General features: G+C 30.9%; 1 protein-coding gene across 4 annotated transcripts in view; it reads left to right on the forward strand.

Moving 5' to 3' along the window:
• Positions 1-20,281, forward strand: part of LOC132758973 (uncharacterized) — a 174,921-nt gene that overhangs the window by 16,375 nt on the left and 138,265 nt on the right. The window contains exon 1 of one of the 4 annotated variants that reach the window (XM_060750687.1): positions 3,434-3,869. The exons of 2 other annotated variants lie outside the window; for them this stretch is intronic. In XM_060750687.1, the coding sequence (XP_060606670.1) occupies positions 3,449-3,869 (421 nt within the window). In that variant the 5' untranslated portion in view covers positions 3,434-3,448. Of the gene's footprint in view, positions 1-3,433; positions 3,870-4,634; positions 5,881-20,281 lie in introns of those variants that run through there. One more of the 4 variants, XM_060750683.1, reaches the window with a different exon arrangement.

Consider the following 20,281-nt stretch of genomic DNA (forward strand, 5'->3'; position numbering starts at 1 on the left):
GACTACAAATCGAAGAATTGCTGGCCTCTTGGGTTCATACCCCGTTAGAGGCAAGCCGTGGGTTCATTGGTCAAAAATCATTTATTGCGTAGTGTGTTAAAGATAAAGCATTCTTTAACAATTTAATTAAATTAACGTTGGTATAAAATAAACGGTGCTAGGGAGCGTGAGAGAGTTTGGACTTATAATTATCTGGTTTGAGTAGACCTAACAAAACAGAGCGTACGATTTTCTTCTATTTTAATTTCTCTGCACTGTTCTCAAGGAATTTTCCTTTAAATGATCTTTTAAATGATTCTCTAGTTGAAATTAAACAGTTTTTTGTGAATTTTGTGTTCCTCCTTAGATTGCAACATCAAATATATAATCAAAGATGGACTGGTCAAATAAATATATTTATACTGCTTTAAGGATTGTTCAACATATTAGTACATTTCGATTTATATCCGGACACTTTAAAAAAGCATGGATACATTAACAAACTTGTTTGTTAATAACTAATCTCTGTTAGGATCGATAGAAATTATAGCCAAGCAGCAATTTAAGGAAAAGTTAAGTAGAAACTAGTCGGATTATTGATAAGGCTTTTTTCTTACATGTGTAGGAAATTAGATTGTTATCCGAAAGTTTATGTGTTGCCGAACATATGTGAATGAAACAGAAGTTTGATATTGAATTGTGATTTTTTTTGTGTAATATTTGATTTTTTTAATGCACGGTACGTGCTGAATATCTACAATCTTGAAAAGGTCATTATGTGATAATTCAGTAAAGATTTAAAAAATGTATTGATGCAAACATCCAATCTTTACTTGCTATTGAACAAAAATATCTCTTTTCATCCTGTCGAAATGACTGAACATTAAACTAATTATAAAATACATGTATTTTGGAAATTTTGTAATAACAACTTTATCATATTCGCTCATCAGTGTCATGGAGATCTTATGAAAGTAAATGGATATATTGATAAATTGATATTTGTATGTACCGTACCACTTTTACTCGTTAAAATCGTTTATGCAAATAAACATATCTAAACATTTGAAGAATATGGTTATTTCCAATTATTTTCCCTTGTATGTTGTTCTTGTACTAAGAACAAATGGTAATGGTATTTCCAAAGTGTTTATTGCTGTTTATTGATATCCCGCATTGTATTGCTTCTTTCTTTTATGTAAAGTCAATGAGGGCACGGCGTCCGTAAGTTCCTTTGTTTAGGTCGATCACTAATTACCCGCCAGGGAATTTCTTACAAGACATATACAGAGTTCCGAAGATAGTAAAGAAAATGATAACGATTACAAAAGTGTCTTTGTATGGAAATCGCAATTTGTTAATTTGAATTCTTGTCGCAATCTTAGTTTGAACCACTTTCTTTGCCTGTGTTACAATACAATGATATAAAACCCTGTCTGCAATTCATTGGCATCACAGACACATTAACTGTCAAACTGGTAGTAGATGGAGTCTGTAAATACCGAATTCTATTAGAAATTCATTAATTGAACACAATTTAGTTGCTTCTAATACGGCTTAACTACATTTGTCTGACACTTATATAATACCATAGAATAAACCAAATTGTGAAAATCCGTACAAAGAGGCCGTTTATATAACTATTGTTTTGTCTGCCATTGATTTTCTGTGGAAGAGAACAATGAAGCAAACGTTTTAGCGAATTAAGAACGAGCTGCCATTTTCGTTTTACATGTGCATCAATTAATTGAATGAATGAGAGACTATTAATTGATTTAAAGAAATAAGTGTTTTACATAAATGATTAGACGTGGTCTAAAGTATCTTCAGAATAACAATGTTCCGAGTATAAGGCTATTTGATTTTGTCCGAGATAATGAAATACTCTGTATTGAATGTATAAGACATGAGATGCCAAGCTCAATTACAGGAGCAAATATTCTGCAATGAAGAAAAGTACTAAGAATATTTGCAATAATAAGGATATCTGCAATTATTTAAGTTGCACTACATCTGAGAAACCGCAGACATAGTTGTAGGCTTGGCTTTTATGAGGCAATTTCAGGACTATGCTATGAATGCGTACATCTTCGTTTACCCCCGCCCCCATGCATCGGCTTAAGCAAAATGCGCCAGTTAAACATTTGATAATTCAAATATGTGTTAACGTAACTTTTAAGGCAAAATGCACTCGTAATTCTGTTTTTTATGTCTTTTAGTTCTAAAAATATCAAATGGCCAATGCTTTTATGAATGTAAAATAAGTTTTGTATTTGTGTTAATTTTTTAAGAGCGAATCATATAAAATAAAAGTTTTATCTAAATTTCTTTAGCGTTTAACAAAATAGTGCTTGCGATCTTCCTAAATATAAGGACGATATGATTACTATAGAGTACATATGGGAAAAATATTGTATGAACATATTTATTTTGATTGGCAGGTTAATGAACCTCAAACCTCAGCAGGTGAATCCATTTATAAATTATGATCATATTCAATCTTTCATGCTGGAATAATATGATCGCTACAATAACAGACCACCTTGTTTTTAATTGAAAAAAATAAGAAGAAAATTTGCAATTTTCGTCAAGTGTATTCATTTTTTGTTAACCTTGTTTCAGAAAAAAAACTTGCATGACACATGTAATTCTCGAGCTAGTCTATTATTGTCAAGGGATTAGTAAAAATATCAGATTTTCTTTTTATTGTTATTTGTGGCAATAAAGGAAAATATATCCGTTATGTAATACACATTCCTTTTAAGAGGAAGCCGTTTAAATGAAATTAAGACATAACATAGCTTATCTAATTGCTAGTGTGACAATACAACAATCTGTGCAGTATGCAAGATACAATCAGCAAATGGCTGAAATGTTTCGATTTAAACCTAAGTTCATTGTATATTTTTGTATAAAATGAATCTGTAAACCTTATACCTCTGTATGTCAATATTTTTGTAGTTGTAACAAACAACATTTTTGCGGGAGTACAAAAACATTGCTATGCTTGTTCTGTTTAATGGTTATCATTTAAATCACATTTTTACGGAAAGGTGATTATACGTACACTCAATGTTGTAGATGACTACCACGTGTTGTTGAGAATGACATTAAGCGCCAAAATTCTTAATAACAAGCGTCGAAAGGACTAATTAAGAACTCATTAGCTGCGGAACACTCAAAGTACACACCAGATCAATCAATTAATCAAGAAAATATTGGATTTATATGAACCATTATAAGATAATTGCTGTGTGATAGTCATGGAGGTAGGTTTGTATATAATACAACCTGTATAAACAAGGCTGTTTATATGGATTCATTTACTAGAGAAAACAAGTTAGTGAAATAACACTGAAAGTGTCAAATTGATTATGGATGTACTTTGGTTTTTGTGACCAGTTCATTTGTTTTAGTATTGCTTATTCACATAATAACATAATATAATTCTACAAATGCAATTTTGAAAATGTTTATGAAGTGGGGCAGCTACAGTGCTCCTTTGGACATTGATCATCGTCAAGATAGATTTAGAAGACGGAAGTTTGCAAAACGTGAAAATGCTGCATACTTTCAGAAAATTTCTGAAACGTCAGATATCCCAGACTGCCACAAAAGTGCGTTGAATGATAATTTTATAGTGAAATGTCATATTTGTAAGAAATGGCATTGTGTGAAAAAAGGTTTTCGATTTAACACTGTTAAATATGAAAAGAAAGGCGATACTGTTCAACTTCTTAAAAGTCAAAACTGTGTGCAAAAGTGCAATTGGAGAATTACAGCACGTGACGTTAAATATGTTGACGTGCTTGATGACGTACCGGAAATAGATGACGTTTTTGAATCAGACACCGCCGTTGGTGAGCATGCGTATGATGGTAGACTAAAAGGTATTTGTATATTTTATATAAGGAAAAGCTCAATACAAAGCAATAAACTTCTTTGAAAAATATATTATGCATTTATACATTACATGAAACTGAGACTGACACTGACTTGGTTTCAATGTTGGATGGGGATGGGGTGAGGGACCGGAGGCAAGGGTGGTTTACGGTTGTTTGTACATGTATACACAACCAAACTTGCAACCGAACACTTTCATTTTTTTTTCTCTTCATATCCGATCGTAACTTTTATTGCTATAAGGAATTCATCAGATGTGTGAAGTTGGCGGCCTGGCGGCAAAGCGGCCCAACTTCATACATCTGAATTCCTCTTATATTACCAGCTTCTTTTGTCCACATTTAAAAATATTTCTTTTATTTTTTTTATAAAAAATACAATTTTATACGACTCTTTACAGTTTTCTTTTAATTGTAGAATTATCAAAATAAGTAAAGTTTTGCTTTAATGTCCCTATGTGTTGAAATATAGGAACATTTGAAGATTTATTTATGAACTGAAAGTACATTGAACGTTTGTATTTTAGAGGGAAGCGAAAACATCTCTTATTGTCAGAATACAATGGTATCTGACATGACATGGACAATAATTTATTTGATATTCATCTTTCGTGCAAACCCATACACGTGTGAATAAGTTATTTCCTTTCCTTATTTATGCTTATTTACTGTATTTTGTCATGTTGCAGATCCATATAGATACCTGTAGTTTCAGTTGCACTGTTAATAACTTCCGCAACATGATATAAAGATAGTTTACAGTCGTAAACATCATAGTTTATTTCATGTGAGCGACTGTCGTTTATAGCTTTTGTATTACGTTTAAAGTCAGTTTAAAGGAATGGTTCAGTAATAAAGAAGATTTATTTTTGTTATTTTCATTATCATATGAACGTTTAATTTTAGTAAACGTTTAATGGTTGGATTGATAATTATTTAGATACGATTGAAAGATTAGTAAAATGCGTAAATAATTAGGTAAAAACTGTTTACACATGGAAATAGTGTTATAAATTTGTAAGAGTACGAGGAACTTAATCTTGTGTTATAACAAAATAACTGTTATACAAAACAAAGTATATTCATATGTATATAGTTTGTAAAATAGTGTGAAACAATATTGAGGACTAGCTAACTTATAAATGAGCATTTCGTGCACCTTGGTTTGTCATTTATCTACAATAGTCGGAGATTTTGCTAGGTAATAAAACATTTTGCCATATAAACATAATAATATGTAAAAGCGAAAAAGATCGGAAAAAATAGACTATTGAGAAATAAATTCAATTGAAATTCATCACTTATCCATTTTGAAATTGATACAAACTGTTTAAACAAGTGTTTAGAGTCATATAATGACCTGTGAATATTATCATTGAGATATTCTTGTTTGGAGTCCAAGAAATTTAGAAACATATCAGAAAAAGAAGACGTATCTGTGTGATTATATCTGAAATGGCTATGTATAGTAGCGTGTTGAACGTTGGTCGAAGGCGAAGTCGGACTGATGAGAAGCTTGAAATTTTTGAAGCAAGACTGTTAAGACGTAGCAGGTCACATCTTGATAATGTTAAAGCAATAAGAGTTAGAAGCAAGATCTTTTGCCAAAATCGGTACCGGCAGAATATCCAGGGAGAGTCGGGAGATGCAAAACACGGTCAAGAATCTAGCGACCAAGATTCTCTGAGTGATGGCGAACTAAATGAGCGTACGAAGAAAGAATTGATACGAATGACTGATGATACAAAATCTGATAAAACCGATAAAAGCAATGATGAAGAAATAGTGGAAGAAAGCAAACAAGTAATAAATGACGATATTGTGAACACCAATAAAGAATCTGCGGAACTAAGTAAAGATTCAAATGAAGTTAACCGGGAAGCAATAGATGACAAAGCCGCCGCAAGGAATGATGTGGACGAAGTATTTTATGACATTTCATCGATAAGTCTAGGTGAAAAACCAACGTCATTTGATCAACAGAACATGCAGAATGAAGGTAAAATACCCGGAACGATTTTGGAATAATTTAGTTGCTTTGATTAAGACACACTTCAAGCCGTAAAATATCAATTGTGCTCGTTAGATTTCGAAGTGGTCTTGTTACTCATATGCCTTAGATTCGTTAATTACACATTAAAATTTCCTTGTATAGTTTTAAGATTCACAAATTGTTTATTTGATACGATTCTTCTTTTTGTTATCTTTTGGGGGTATTTTTAACCGACGAATTGTGTTTGTTGCAACTGGTTATTCATTTAATTTTTTGTATCTTTTGAAAGTTAAAAATAATTGAAACATAGGGAGGCAAAGGTCTTTACACGTTTTATATGACGATTGCATGAACTCACAGTGAATATTCTTTGCTTGCTCTCTAATTATCATGTACGACGTAGAAGTAAAACCCGTGACTATCGTGCAAAACTGATTAACATGGCAATATTTTCGATCCTGGTACATGCGTACACAGAACCATTTTTATTCGATTTTAATACCGATGTAGAATACGTAACTCATATATCGTACACATTAAATTATACGGATCGTCAATATGAAAAAGATTTAATCAGTTATTTTAACACCTCATACACCATAGTTATTTACGTATATCCTATAGTATTGAAAAATGATGAAAGTCCAATAGCACTTGTCAAGACTTTTTTAAAGACGTAATATTCATATTTGGGAAAAAAAACACAAAAAAAACACGTTATCGCTTTTGAAATGAACAGCCGTTAACAGTTGAATAATAGTGTACACTTGAAAAAGAATACTTAAGGTATCTCATATAAGAAACAATAATGTAAATAAGTGTAAAGCTTTAAGTAAAATTGTAATCTTCAAATCACATGTAAAATCTTTTGGTTAAACAATTTTTTTTCCGCATTATTTCACTGAAAGCTGTAAAAAGCGAAATCGTGACAAGCTAAAATAAAAATACATATGTTTGAATTCAATCAATGAAAAGTAATAAAACTCACGGTGAATGCCCTTATATGTTCAGATATATTACATTTATAATAATTAATTATTAATTTACATTACGTTCGATATGGTAAATGTTTTTGAAAAAGTTCAATACAATTTTTACTACCACCACCCGGGGCAAAAATTATCTGCGGTTTTATTTGATATTTAATTTAAGATTTTAACATTAAGTTGTTAAATCTTTAACGTGATCAAAGGAATATATATTTAAACAGATTGATATGACCGGTTATTCGTATATAGATTAAAGGATACGACAAACGAATACACGAATAAGTAAATAATTGCATTCATTATTAAAAACACACAAAAATTATAGCAGGTTTATAGTGTACATTATATTCATTCAACTTTACAAGAGCGTATATGCACCCTTTGATACATTTGTGTATGAATTTGGTAGTGTTCGTTTGAAACATTTACGTGTTCATTTAGATTTGGTATACAAATTGTTTGTTAATTTTGCGCAATATATTCGCATGTGATGTTGATGTCATGAATCCAATAGTGAAGTTTGTTTAAATTAATTTATAACATTTTTCTTTGTTAACTCGAAATACTACACTCACTTGTTAATTTTGGTATATTTTTTGTTTGTGAATTTGATGTAATACATTCTTTTGTGAACTTGATTAAATACACTCGCTTATGAATTAAGTATATTACAGTTGCTTCTGAATATTGTATAACACATATGCTTGTGAATTTCGTATAATAATGCATTAGCTTTTAAATGTGGTGAAATAAAATTCTTGCAAACTTGGTTTTTGTCTCTCATAAGAATCAAATATAATTAACTTGCTTGTTAATTTAGTATAAATATTTGGTATAGAGGAAACTTTAAAAAAAACACTATTAATTCAGTAATTTTAAATGATAAAAATTAACACATTGAATTAATGAATGACAAATTAAACACACGATACCTGATGTTCCTGTCATTCGATATGTCAAAAAGACAACAAAGATCAACAAGGCAAAGGCAACGTTCACAGGACGCACCCCCGACACACCAAAGTAGGGCACCCAGAAGGCTTGGAACTTCCGTATCATATTTAGATTAGTTTCATCTAAACGTTTGTTTCAAAAACATATTGCCAAATGAATCATTTCAATGCTCCCATATAACGAATAAAGAAAACAAAACAAACCGATATAAAATCATAATTGTAGAGCTGCCGTTTTCTTCAATCGTTATCAGAATGTAAGCTTCAATTTAAAACAGATCCGAAACATTTTCTCCAGATCCTTTATAATATAGCTCTTTGGACGCAATGCACTTTCAGTTATACCATCGAAGTATCCATCTGTCATAATTAGACATTCACACCACTATAAGAATAAGAGTAAAGATATGAAATGTTAAATGATTTTCTGCTTTGTTTTGTTCAGGAAGTAATACAATAATTACTTTCAGAACATCTAGACATGATGGTGCAAGATTGTCTATTATGTAAATTGTTTATATTTGAAACAGAAACATGCACAATAGGTGTTGAAAATGGAATTATTCAAGGCAACATTTATATGGAACGTTCAATGTAACTTCCACTTTAACACTTAGCAAAACGCAACCAAGAAATCTAATCGAAATGTTAAGCATATGATTAAATTGAGTGGTTAAAATCATTTAGACTACAACATTTGTTAAACATACTTGGACAGATTATATAACCAACAAGCTAGGTTTATATAGCCCTTCCCAAATCTGCATCACCTCCTTGTCAATCAAATCACCGTATCAGGCCTGTTGATTATGATTTTGGTATTTCCTTTATTTTTTTTATTATGATGGTTAATTGTAACAAATATTGATACATCACTTTCACATTTCACAGCCCTGTTGCCTTCTCCCGTTTTAGCTTTGATGCCCTAGCTACTGGATATCTTCCTGGTGCGGCTTGGTTGTGTCGGAACTTTGTCGACTGTACAAATATACAATATTATCAATAATGTTTTTAAAAGACTTCTTTGCCTTAGGGTAATAACGTTTTACACATAATTATGGTAATTACATTCTATGACAAATAAAACCATCGTCATGTGTAAGAAAAATGTCTCTCTTAATTGGTCTTATTTCATAAACAAAACATCGAGGTGCTATAGAAAATACATATACATGTTTGCACTGGTTTCACATTCTTTTCTCATTTTTATTTCCCTCAATATTCCAAAACAAAGCTATCACGATGGTTACAAACTTACGACAATAAGTAAGGTCAAAGTACGAATTCCTTTTATAGAACTTTACAAGGAAGAAATTTAACCGCTTTTAAAGCTGAGCTGTATATTGGTTCAATGACATAAAACACAAAAATATAATCCCCAGGAATTTTCCAGTAAGAAGATCGCGTTTCAAACAGTCATGGCTGCGTAATTAAATGTGGTGTAATTTGCTGGAATTGCTAAGAATATGCCTAGAATAGTGGAAGTTAAGTGGAGCAAATTTGATTAAAAATGTAATCAAGTCGAAATTAAAAAAAAATTCTTTCCTTTATATTGAATAAGCATGACGTCCGTGTTGTAAATCTCGCTTAAGCGGAAGAAAAACATGTCTGTATATATTTGATATGGATAAAAACATTCCTCTCTCCCCCCTTAAAAAATAAAATAGTAAAAACAAACCATTCAACACACAGATGAATTTCTTCATCATTATGTCCATGCGAATGCTCATTAGTTAGTGTATGATGCACCTTGGAATGTTTTATTCTTTGTCAAACAGTTGCATATATAATTCCTGCCTTGTACACCCTTCTGTTCATTTTGTGACTCACTAAAACGCATTATCAGTCCTTTGTAAAGCATGGGATGACATGGGCTACTTTTCATATACCTGTTACAAAAGTATGACGATTTTTATCAACAATTTGATCACATAATTCATAGTGTATTTTTTGTGTTTGATAATATCTTATATTGTTGGATCATCTACCAAGGCCATGAAATTTTGTTTTCCAATAACAGAATGAATTGGACTTTGGAGGCAAGGTTAACGATAAGTGGCCTTTTCTATAACAGCTTGGACAGAACTCATAATTGGATTTATTGATAGGCTTTGTTCTGTCCAATTTTCTCATGAACAGCGCGGCATTCATAGAAAACTTCGTTTAATACTTTTTGTACCCAAATTTGATTTCCATATCTTTGTCAAATATTGGGTCTGAAATAAAGCAAAACAACATTTCAAAAACTTTGTTGCTGATAAAACCGCTTTTAATGAACAGGTTACCCTTCGTAAACAATGCCCGTTAAAATGAGATTTTAAAACAAAAGTATTCGAATATAGTTATCTTGCGGCTTATCATTTAATTTTCATTTGACTCTATGGTTCTACCTATTTTATTGTACGCCTCGGAGATTTGGGGCATTTATGAATTTAAGGAAATAGATAAACTTCACATAAAATTTTGTAAACATATTCTTGGGGTTCGAACACAATCTTCAAATTTAGCAGTTTTAGGTGAATTGGGTCGTTTCCCTTTATCAGTTTTAATGAAAGAGAGGGCATTGAAATACTTGATAAAAATAATGAGTAATCAACACATGCCTATGTATACACTTTTTAGAGAGCAATGTAATTCCCAGAACGCAAATTCTTGGTTAAATAAAATTAAAACGTTACTTGATATTCTGGGTTTCAGTGATATATGGTTAAATTTGGACTCTTCCTGTAACTATTTTTGTATTTTGAAAAAAAGAATACGAGATCAGTTTATCCAAAACTGGAAAATTGAGATTCATAATGTAGCTAAATTTGAATACTTTAAACAATTTAAAGTTGATTTTTGCTATGAAAAATATTTAGACATTTTAACTAATAGTAAGCATAGAGAGCTATATACTATATTTAGAATATCACCACATAATCTCGAAATTGAAGTAGGTAGATATACTTGCATATACTGGCATTGAAAGAAAAAATCGTATATGTAAACTTTGTTTATCAAAATCAGTTGAATCTGAGTACCATTTTTTTTAATGCTGTAATAAACATTTTGACATTTTGCAAATAATGCTTGGCCTTCAGTCCAAAAGTTCATTAATATTATGTCACCAGTATTGTAAAAAATGCAAAGTTTTTAACGGAAGCTTATAAGTTGAGAAATTTAACCCTTGAAAATAATGCTGCTTCGTAGACTTATTATCTTTGTGAGTTAAAAATGTGTTAATGTTTGATATTTAGTGATTATAGTGATTATTTATTATGTAAAGATTAAATGTGTATTTATTTGTGTATCTTTTATGTATACTGTATGTCTTGACCATGTGTATTAGTATGTGTAAATGGTCAAAGGCATTATTATGCCGATTTGCCAATGAATGAAATGAAATGAAAATTAAATTTAAGCAAACGTCGCATTTCTTCTACGTGCTATATGCCATTTGAACGTGTGCCATCAATTTGTTTACTTGCAAAACGTCAAACTGTAAATCGAATTCATGACATCAAAGGCCCTTTCAGATTTATTTCCGAAATGTGTTGCTTCCAGCTTGTTTCCAGCATTGAAGGCACTTTAAAATCAGAAGCCCTATTTTGCTGACAAATTAGGTCCATTCAGTACGGAATCAGAAACTTATCATTATCACAAGTTGTCCTCATGGAATTCTGTCATCAACTCCTGATAGAGGGCTGCATTTGAGAGAAAATGATAAATAGCCGAGTGTCTTTCTAGAATTCATCGTTATATATACGCATATATGTATCCAATTTCCAAATTAGGACATATCAGAATAGCAGACGTCTTGATGGAGCGTATTATATGTAAGAACAATTCGTTTCTTCTTAACTTTCATTGCCTTCTACAATTGAATTTCAATTTATAACCTTAGTTTTGTATAACTGTAACGATTGTCTCACTCATTTAAATAACCAGGACATTTCTCTTTTTTCTTCTTATATAGATATAGTCCTTGTCCAGTTCCTTTATTTTGTTATGATTATTGATTCCTTGATGTCATTTATTTTGTTTATCAATACATAGAGTTCAATTGTATTTAAGCTATGCGGAAATATAACACACTAAACCATGTAAACAAAGGATTATATTTGTCAATTAATCAACTTTATTTGGATAAGTGTCTCAGTGCTCTTGTTTGTTGCCGGGAATAATAAAATACTATTTCCTGTTTCATACTACACAATCGTTTAGATAAAAGATGGTTAAAATATTCTGTTATCCGTGCATTTTGCGTTCTTTTGTTAAATGTAAAAAAAATGTTACAAAATTTCAATTTTATATTTATTTCGCTTTTTAAAGTATTTTACCTATTTCATGTATACCTCGATTTAATCAGATGTGCATATTTCTGAACACACCCTTTTGCAAAAGTTTGTTATGTTTTTGAAAAAATGTCTTCTTCAGCAGATTAAGTATGTATGTAAGATCTTCAGCATGTATAGACAAGTATCTTCTGATTGTCTCGTAATCCACAACAGTGTGTAGATCTTTGACACTTTGCGTTCGCTTTAAAGTCACACAATATATGACGAAAAATGGTTCTTTTATATGTAGATATATCATAGTTATAGACCCGTGAAAATACAACCAGATATAGATATAGATACATGTTCTGTATCCGACAATAATAAAAGACGTATTAGTAGCGGAAGAAATCAATATAATTCAATATATGGTTAGCTAGAGAAACAGATGTAAAAAAGTATTTTCCCGTCTTAAAAACCATTTCCATCACGAGTACGGTTTCCTCTGGTTTCTTCATGGTGATATATATGATAAAGACCTCTTATGGAGAAATAATTACATATGTTACAGTTCCGAGATGCTATTTGAAAAAGCTTTTTATGGAGCTAGTGGGTTTTTTCTTAAGGAACTTTTGCTACGCATGCTTGTTGAAAAATAATTATTGTATTATCATTGCAAACTGTGTCTTATGCATATGCAAATATTGAGATATTTCCATCGGTTCTGTTTCCACTGGTAAATTTTGATTGTAACTGGAAATAAAAAAACTAAATGTAAACGTAATAAAACTGAAAACTCAAAATGTTATTGCCACTGTTTGCTTAAAGTCAACACTTTTATTCTGTTCAATATCAATTCAAGCCGTAATATTTTATGAAATATTGGAAAGTGTACAGGACCTTCATTTACATCTAAGCAAGGTTTTGATTTTTCGGATACACAGAGCGTCGCTCTTCCAATATAACGGTAAAATTAAATGTGAGAGACAAAAAATATACAAAAATGCCACACGCTTTCAATATTGACGGCGCACGGGATTTGTTGATTACTTTATTAATGTGTTTCATATTAAATCCATTGGATACGGATTATTAGATATGAAAAGTGTGTGTTTTTTCTTAAATAATTAAGTAAGCAAATATAGCGGTTGGTTTAATTTCATGCTAAGAAAATGACATAAGAAAACAAAATGAAAATATTTATTTTTTTGTATAATACACAATAATATGATTCAGGGAGAATGTCATTCAAAATGTCTAAAGATATCAATGAAAATGTGAATAATGAAACAGCAAGTGCTCGTGTTAAAAGAAATGAAAGTGATAGTATATTAGACTATAGTTCACCATTAAGTGTGGAACGAAGACGTACATCGAGTTCAGTACACAACCAGAATGTTGATTTAAAATTTGATAATTTTATAAAACAAACTAATATCTCGTTTTATAATAAAAATAATCAAAATCATAAAATTGGAACAGACGACGCCGATAAAACAATGCCGTTTATTAATGAGAACGTTTCGAAAATTAAAGAAAGTTTTACTGGATGTAATAAATCTAGTGGAAGTAATAATAATTTAATGACAAAAGCTCGGCGTAAAGTCTTGCAGAAATGGATGGCAGGAAAACTAAAAGGAAACCCACAATATCTTACAATTCATGAAGTGGAAGGTAATACATTTTGGTTGGCTATTTTAGTATCAAAATTTACTTTCATTCATTGATCAATAAATGATTACTTTAAAACATAAAAATTCGGCCATGTCTCCATATTCGTTCTTTCAGTTTAAACTCAACTGGGTTAATAGCAGAGAGATAATTATTTTATAAATATAAACTAATAAAGACGGTTCGGATGTGACTGTAAAAGTAGGAATAAGCTATAAATTTCATTATATTTCTTCATTCTTTTTAAATTTACATTTTAATCAAGTTTCCTAATGATTGTCTGTGAGACAAAAATGTGCAAAGGATTTTATGCCAAGAACTAGAGCAGCTTAATTTCAGTAAATTGAATTACAATAAGGCATTGTATCACACCTTTTATCATTGTATATTCGAACTGTAACCAGTGCAATAGTGAGAAGGGAAAGAAACCAGGGAAAAGGTGATCCTTGGAAGTAATGAAAGCAGCAATTTTATTTAAGAATTGCAGACTCTGTGTAATTGAGTCTGTCCATGAGAGATTATGTAAAAGTACAATATCTCCCGTGCCCCGTAGCACCGACTCACGCGGTATTCAAATTTTAACACCACCTATTGAATAGCGCTGAAAACGGCGATAAGAAAGAAAATTGCGGGTTCAGTTTGGTTGAGCTTGTTCATGGACAGCATTGGTTACCATCGATTTACTCTAAAAAGACACTCGAATGTAACGTCATATTCCATTACCTGATAAAAAGTATCTTACATTTGTATGGCTTCCGTTCAACTATTTATCTATCATTTCTATATTACAAATCTTTTTGTTTTCAATTCAATTTGCTATCTGGTTTCCATTTTAGAAAAATTCCATTGCCCATAATGTACTCTTTTACTTCTTGAAAAGTTTAAAAAGACGAAAATGTCAGACGATCTTTTGCAAGCTATGATACATCATTAAACGTCTGTCTGGAAGACACGGCCTTGTATCCATTACAACAAGAAAGCATTAGTATCACCTCATAATTAAGTATTAAGAGTATATAAATAACGATAATCAATCCTCATGAGAAAGTATGACGTTATTTTATCTAATAATATTTGAGGTGAATAAGTTAAATCAGTATTGCACTGTGCCAGAGACGTTTCTAACTTAATCTTATACATGAACATTTATTAATTCGTCTTATACTAGTACGATATTTTTCTTCCGATATGCTTTTACAAACCGATCCAAAGAATAAATTGCGTAAAGTATTATTTGATTATAAAATCGGATGTGAAACTCACATGAATAACACAGACGAACTTCTTCATAAATAAAATTGTGTTACATGTAATAAGTGGAATTTAAACACCACCTTTGGTATTTGTATGCATTACGTTTCATTAACATGAATTTGTTACGAAATTAACAATTTTACCTCCCATTTAAAAAAGAGTTTTCAATATACATATTAGTTGCATATACATATTCAATTTGTTATAATAATGCAAAAAAATAATCTCGAATTCTGATTGTCTTAAACACTTTATAAACTACACTGCCGTTTATACATACCGTTAAGAACCGAGGCATGCATAAATAACATAAAAGATTTACTCTGTATGTCTAAAGTTGCTGCGTTTTCTTATGAACTTGTCGTCAATAACAATTAGCATTATTATGAACTCGTTATATACGTTGATGACGTTATAGAACTGAATATTATTTACAAAATAATTTTATTTGTATGAAATAATTGCAATGTTCAAGGATTGAAATGAAATCATGATTTTGCCGTTACATATTTGTAATAACGTTATTTCAATAGAAGATGAGATGACAACTAAGAACATTTCTAAATGCGATGAATTTTATTGTATTTAATGTATATACTTACAAGCAACTTAAGACTATAACTATACCTATTATATTGCAAAATCTCATTAAACGCCAACACATAGCAAATTATTTTTGCATAACTTAGATCACATTGATTTGTTGAATACTGTATAACGTATATCCCGGTGCTAGGGATGTTGCATTCAGGAACAGACTCAACCAAACCGAATCTACAATTTTCATGCTATTTTTATGTTTGCAGTACTTCTTAAGGATCTTCCCCTTTTTTACAAATTTTTGGTTTCAGATAGATCTGGACATATGGAGAGCTTTCAATAATTGTATTTAATTACGAAACTGTTTTCGGAAAGTCATGAATATAAGATGTAATTTTACATAATTTGGAATTTAAGACAATCTAAGACGAAGACAATTTTAAATAAAATTTACAGCAACGTTCAGTTATGCTTCTTGTAGAAATTTCGAGAAATAACTGAGGGAAAATGAAAATAATATTGTATAAATGGCGACTTGAAATAACATAACAGAAGATGAGTTTTTTAGTTTCTTACAAGTTCGCCTTATCATAACGAATTTGCAATTCCCTGTAATTATGAACTATTTTTTATAAATTTTACCAATAGTAAAGTGATACTAGTTCCAGAATAGTTCCAGAATCTTATGGTCATACTTCTCGAAAGAGTTGTAACTTAGAATGTCTCTGATATTCAACACACATAATTATTGTGCGTAAATAGAATAAAATGTTCCGGAACAAAATATAATTTTACTATTGTAAGCAGGGTTCGCGCATGAACCATTCGCTATAAATGCAGTTAATTAACATTTATTTTATACAAACATTTCGGAAGCATTATAAACTAATAAAGACATGTTAAATTGAATCTAATTGATATTTGCTTTAAAGGCATGTCCCTCCCTTCCTTTCATCACCCTTGTACATTCTTACGGCTTGGTTCGGTTCTTTCTGGGTGCCCAGCTGGTGTGACTGGGTTGTGTCGGACCTGCGTTCTGTAAACGTCGCCTTTCCTAGTTGATTTTTTTGTTATTTTTTATCGATCAGTGTTTTACCGAATTTTTTAATGTTATATATTCAACATATATCAGCAAGATTTTATTCCAGCCGCCTTTTCATTACTATTCGATCATGATGTCTTCATAATATTAAAAGACAGACAAAAAACAAGTCAATACACAATATATTTGCTTTTATAATGGAATCAGATTTATAAGCGATATAATTTTGTGCGAGACAATATATATGCAGATAGTTTGGGGGTAATATTTACCCAATCTAAGCTAGACAATTAATTATCTATTTGTTTGATTGTAACCTGGTCAGAGCATTTAATGAAACATAAAATTGGATATTTCGAGCGCTAAATTATATGTTTGTTTCTTTCCTGATGAGATAAAAACTATCCTCATATTTGGACATCATTTTTAAAGACCCTTTGAGAATAAGAATACAAAAACAAATATTGTAATTAATTTGTGAAACCATTGTGTGACAATACATGTAAAGAAATATGATGTGAAGACAACAGTAATGGAAACACCTTTTGTGTTATATAAAATACAAGTTTGATAATTTAAATTTAAATGTCACGAGTTTTAGATTCGAATCTTTGCTTGTTATTGTTTTGATGCGATTTCCAACAAACGTTATCTGGTTATCTAAACTGGTTTTAACTGAATCTGTACGGTTTTGTATAAATGTTTACAGCAATAAAACCATGTGCGCCCGCCGTTAGTTGAAATTAAATTTTCTATTTTTAGGTCTTAATAGTAGTAAATAATAATAATAATGCATTTATCTGACGAAACATTGAGTTCGTTTTATGTTGTCCAACGTTCAATCATAAACGCCATGAATATAACTGTTCGTATTAGAATCGTATCTTTTGTTCCAAGAAAACGGTTTCAAAAGCTGAGAAACTTACTTACTTAGAAACTTAGAAATAATTACAAGGAAAGGAAACTCGATTGGATTTTATTGACAATCTGTTTGTTTTACACACACATTAACATGGTTCTCAAGATGTCTTTGGGAAAGTCGTACCGTGTGATCAATAGTTTTAACAATTTGGAATGAAGTTAATTCTGTTTTCCCTTGTGTTTAGGAACACGTTATGAGCCTCGAACACCTTAGTGTATAAAATTTGTCTCTTTTTTGGTATGCATTAAAGGTAATTGTCCTCTACCCTCAAAACTTTACATTGAATAGAGTCCAAACTTTGACAAGAAAATGGCACCACGTTTTCTTCTTTCTTGACAATTATCACACTTAGTAGTTTTCATCCACATTGTATGTGTATATGTATGGTTTAAACATTAAAAGTTTTAATTAAAAGTACCGCTTTCGGGTAAAACGAATATTCAGTTGTAAGCCAAGAATGTTTGCAAAACATGTAGATATGTAGGATTACTTCCTTGTTTATGCAGGTGTTTTGTTTTGTCTTTTCTTGTTATAATGATAAAATCATTTGCTTTTTTTAAACAATGTGACCATATATATAATTTTTAAGTCATATATTTTCATTTAAAGGTGTTGTAAAATGGGTATCAAGACAAGTGTCACATGCGCATGAAGAAAACAATTCTATCCATAAATATAGGAATACTAATTATATAAATTTATATACTAATGTATATCCAATGTCTTATAAAACAGACAATATTGTCCGTGATTCATTTCCTAAAAGCTTAAGTAATGAAATTACTAGATCCAATCGTGGACATATCACTGTCTTTAAAGACGGCGAGGGAAAATTATACCACTTATAAAATACTGCCCTCCTCACACCATAGAACAAAGACTTTTGTAGCAAGAGATATATCTGAAAAGAATTTCCATAGACTGTGATAAGATATAGACATACACATATTTTCTGCCACTTTCTCAATTAGGAAGATCAAGCTGTTGACATTAAGCCTTTCTGATCGGACTCCTTTCGTTTGAAGTCATGAACTTTCCAATTTGTATTAGCGATTTTCATATTGGACTAGAAATCACTGTCACATCTTTGATTATTTATAAATGAGCCGCGTCACGACAAAACCAACATAGTGCGTTTGCGACCAGCATGGATCCAGACCAGGCTGCGCATCCGCGCAGTCTGATCAGGATCCATGCTGTTCGCTTACCAACTCTATTACAAGTAGAGAAACTAATCCACTGTCGTCAAAAAGCAAAAATTTCAAAAATATCATGTGTTTCCAGTTCTCTATACAGGTGACGCAGATTTACCACTATAAAAATAGATATCATAAATGATTTACGAGTGTTTTTTTCTGAATATCTGGTTATTTTCTATTCATTGTCATTTGCTATTATTGTATCATAAACGAGATTTCATCTTAATTTTGCTGAGCCGTGTCGTTCATTTAAAGAAGCAAAAATAGTTCCACAAGGCAGTTGCACACTAAAAAGAATTATTCCGATGAAATATATTTACATATTTCTAACGTTAAATACATAGCTAGAAACATGCAATCTATGACATACATTTCATCATAAACGAGATCACTTCTTAATTTTGCTGAGCCGTGTCGTTCATTTAATGAAGCAAAAATAATTCCACAAGGCAGTTGTACACTGAAAAGAATTGTATCGATAAAACATATTTACATATTTCCAACATTAAATAAATAGCTGAAAACATGCAATTTATGATAGGAGATTTGGCCTCCGATGAAAAGACTTGCTTAAAGGATATAAAGCTATATCTTATGAAATATTTTTATTGAATTACTTTACAGTAAATTTATATTGGTTCCATTATCTTATGATTGATTTTCGGAAGATTTGTTACAAAGAATGTCTCTCTAATTTAATACATATGAATATTGTCGTTAACAGAATAAAATGTTTGGAATAAAAGACCATTCTGCTGTTTTAGTAGGGTTTTAACCGTTTAGCAATGATTACGTACATGTGCCACTCGCTTTTAAGGCAATTTACTAACATATTTATTTCATACAAGCATTTTGGAAGTATTCCTATTTGAAAATTAAGCAATAATATTTGCTGATATACAGCTGATATACTGCTTCATACACTTTAAACTTAAAAATGTACTTTTGAGTACTTTCTGTTTCCTTACCTTTCTAAGCACGTTCACGTTTTAAGATAAACATTTTGTATAGAAGGACCAAATTAAGTCTATATAAAAGCTAAGATCAGAACTATTATGTGTGCTTTAGTTGTATATGGGATAAACAAGAAGTTTCACATGTTTTTTTAGACATAGCTGACTGTGGCGATTTGCGTACATAATAAAGACGTGTTCAGAACACGTGTCTTTGTGATGTCTACTCTGAATAAGTAACAATATACATAAACCCCAATGGAGCCACAAGATATCTTTTCTGATTTCATATAAACGTAATGGAAACATGTTGAGTATGTAATGGTTGTATAAGAAATAAAACGCAAGGCGAAAGCCAGTTTAAGAATTAAAAACAGTCACTTGTTAAAATTAATCAATAGCGTACATTTGTAGAAATGCCAAAGTTGGAATCAATTGAGAGACGTTTATTTTAAATTTCATAGTGTTCAAATCTGCCTGTCGAAGCTAGTTCTTCATATCAGTATTGATACATATTACACTTTGGCATTAAAATTTCTGATTCCTTTACGTTTTGAATATTTTAACAGCCTGTATCAGCATCAGCGGACTTGCTATTGTAAATGTGTTGAATTGGTCATTATAC

The sequence above is a fragment of the Ruditapes philippinarum genome, unplaced genomic scaffold (assembly GCF_026571515.1).
Source record: "Ruditapes philippinarum isolate M1 unplaced genomic scaffold, ASM2657151v2 ctg486_1_1_1_1, whole genome shotgun sequence".
In the NCBI taxonomy this organism is placed as follows: Eukaryota; Metazoa; Mollusca; class Bivalvia; order Venerida; family Veneridae; genus Ruditapes; species Ruditapes philippinarum.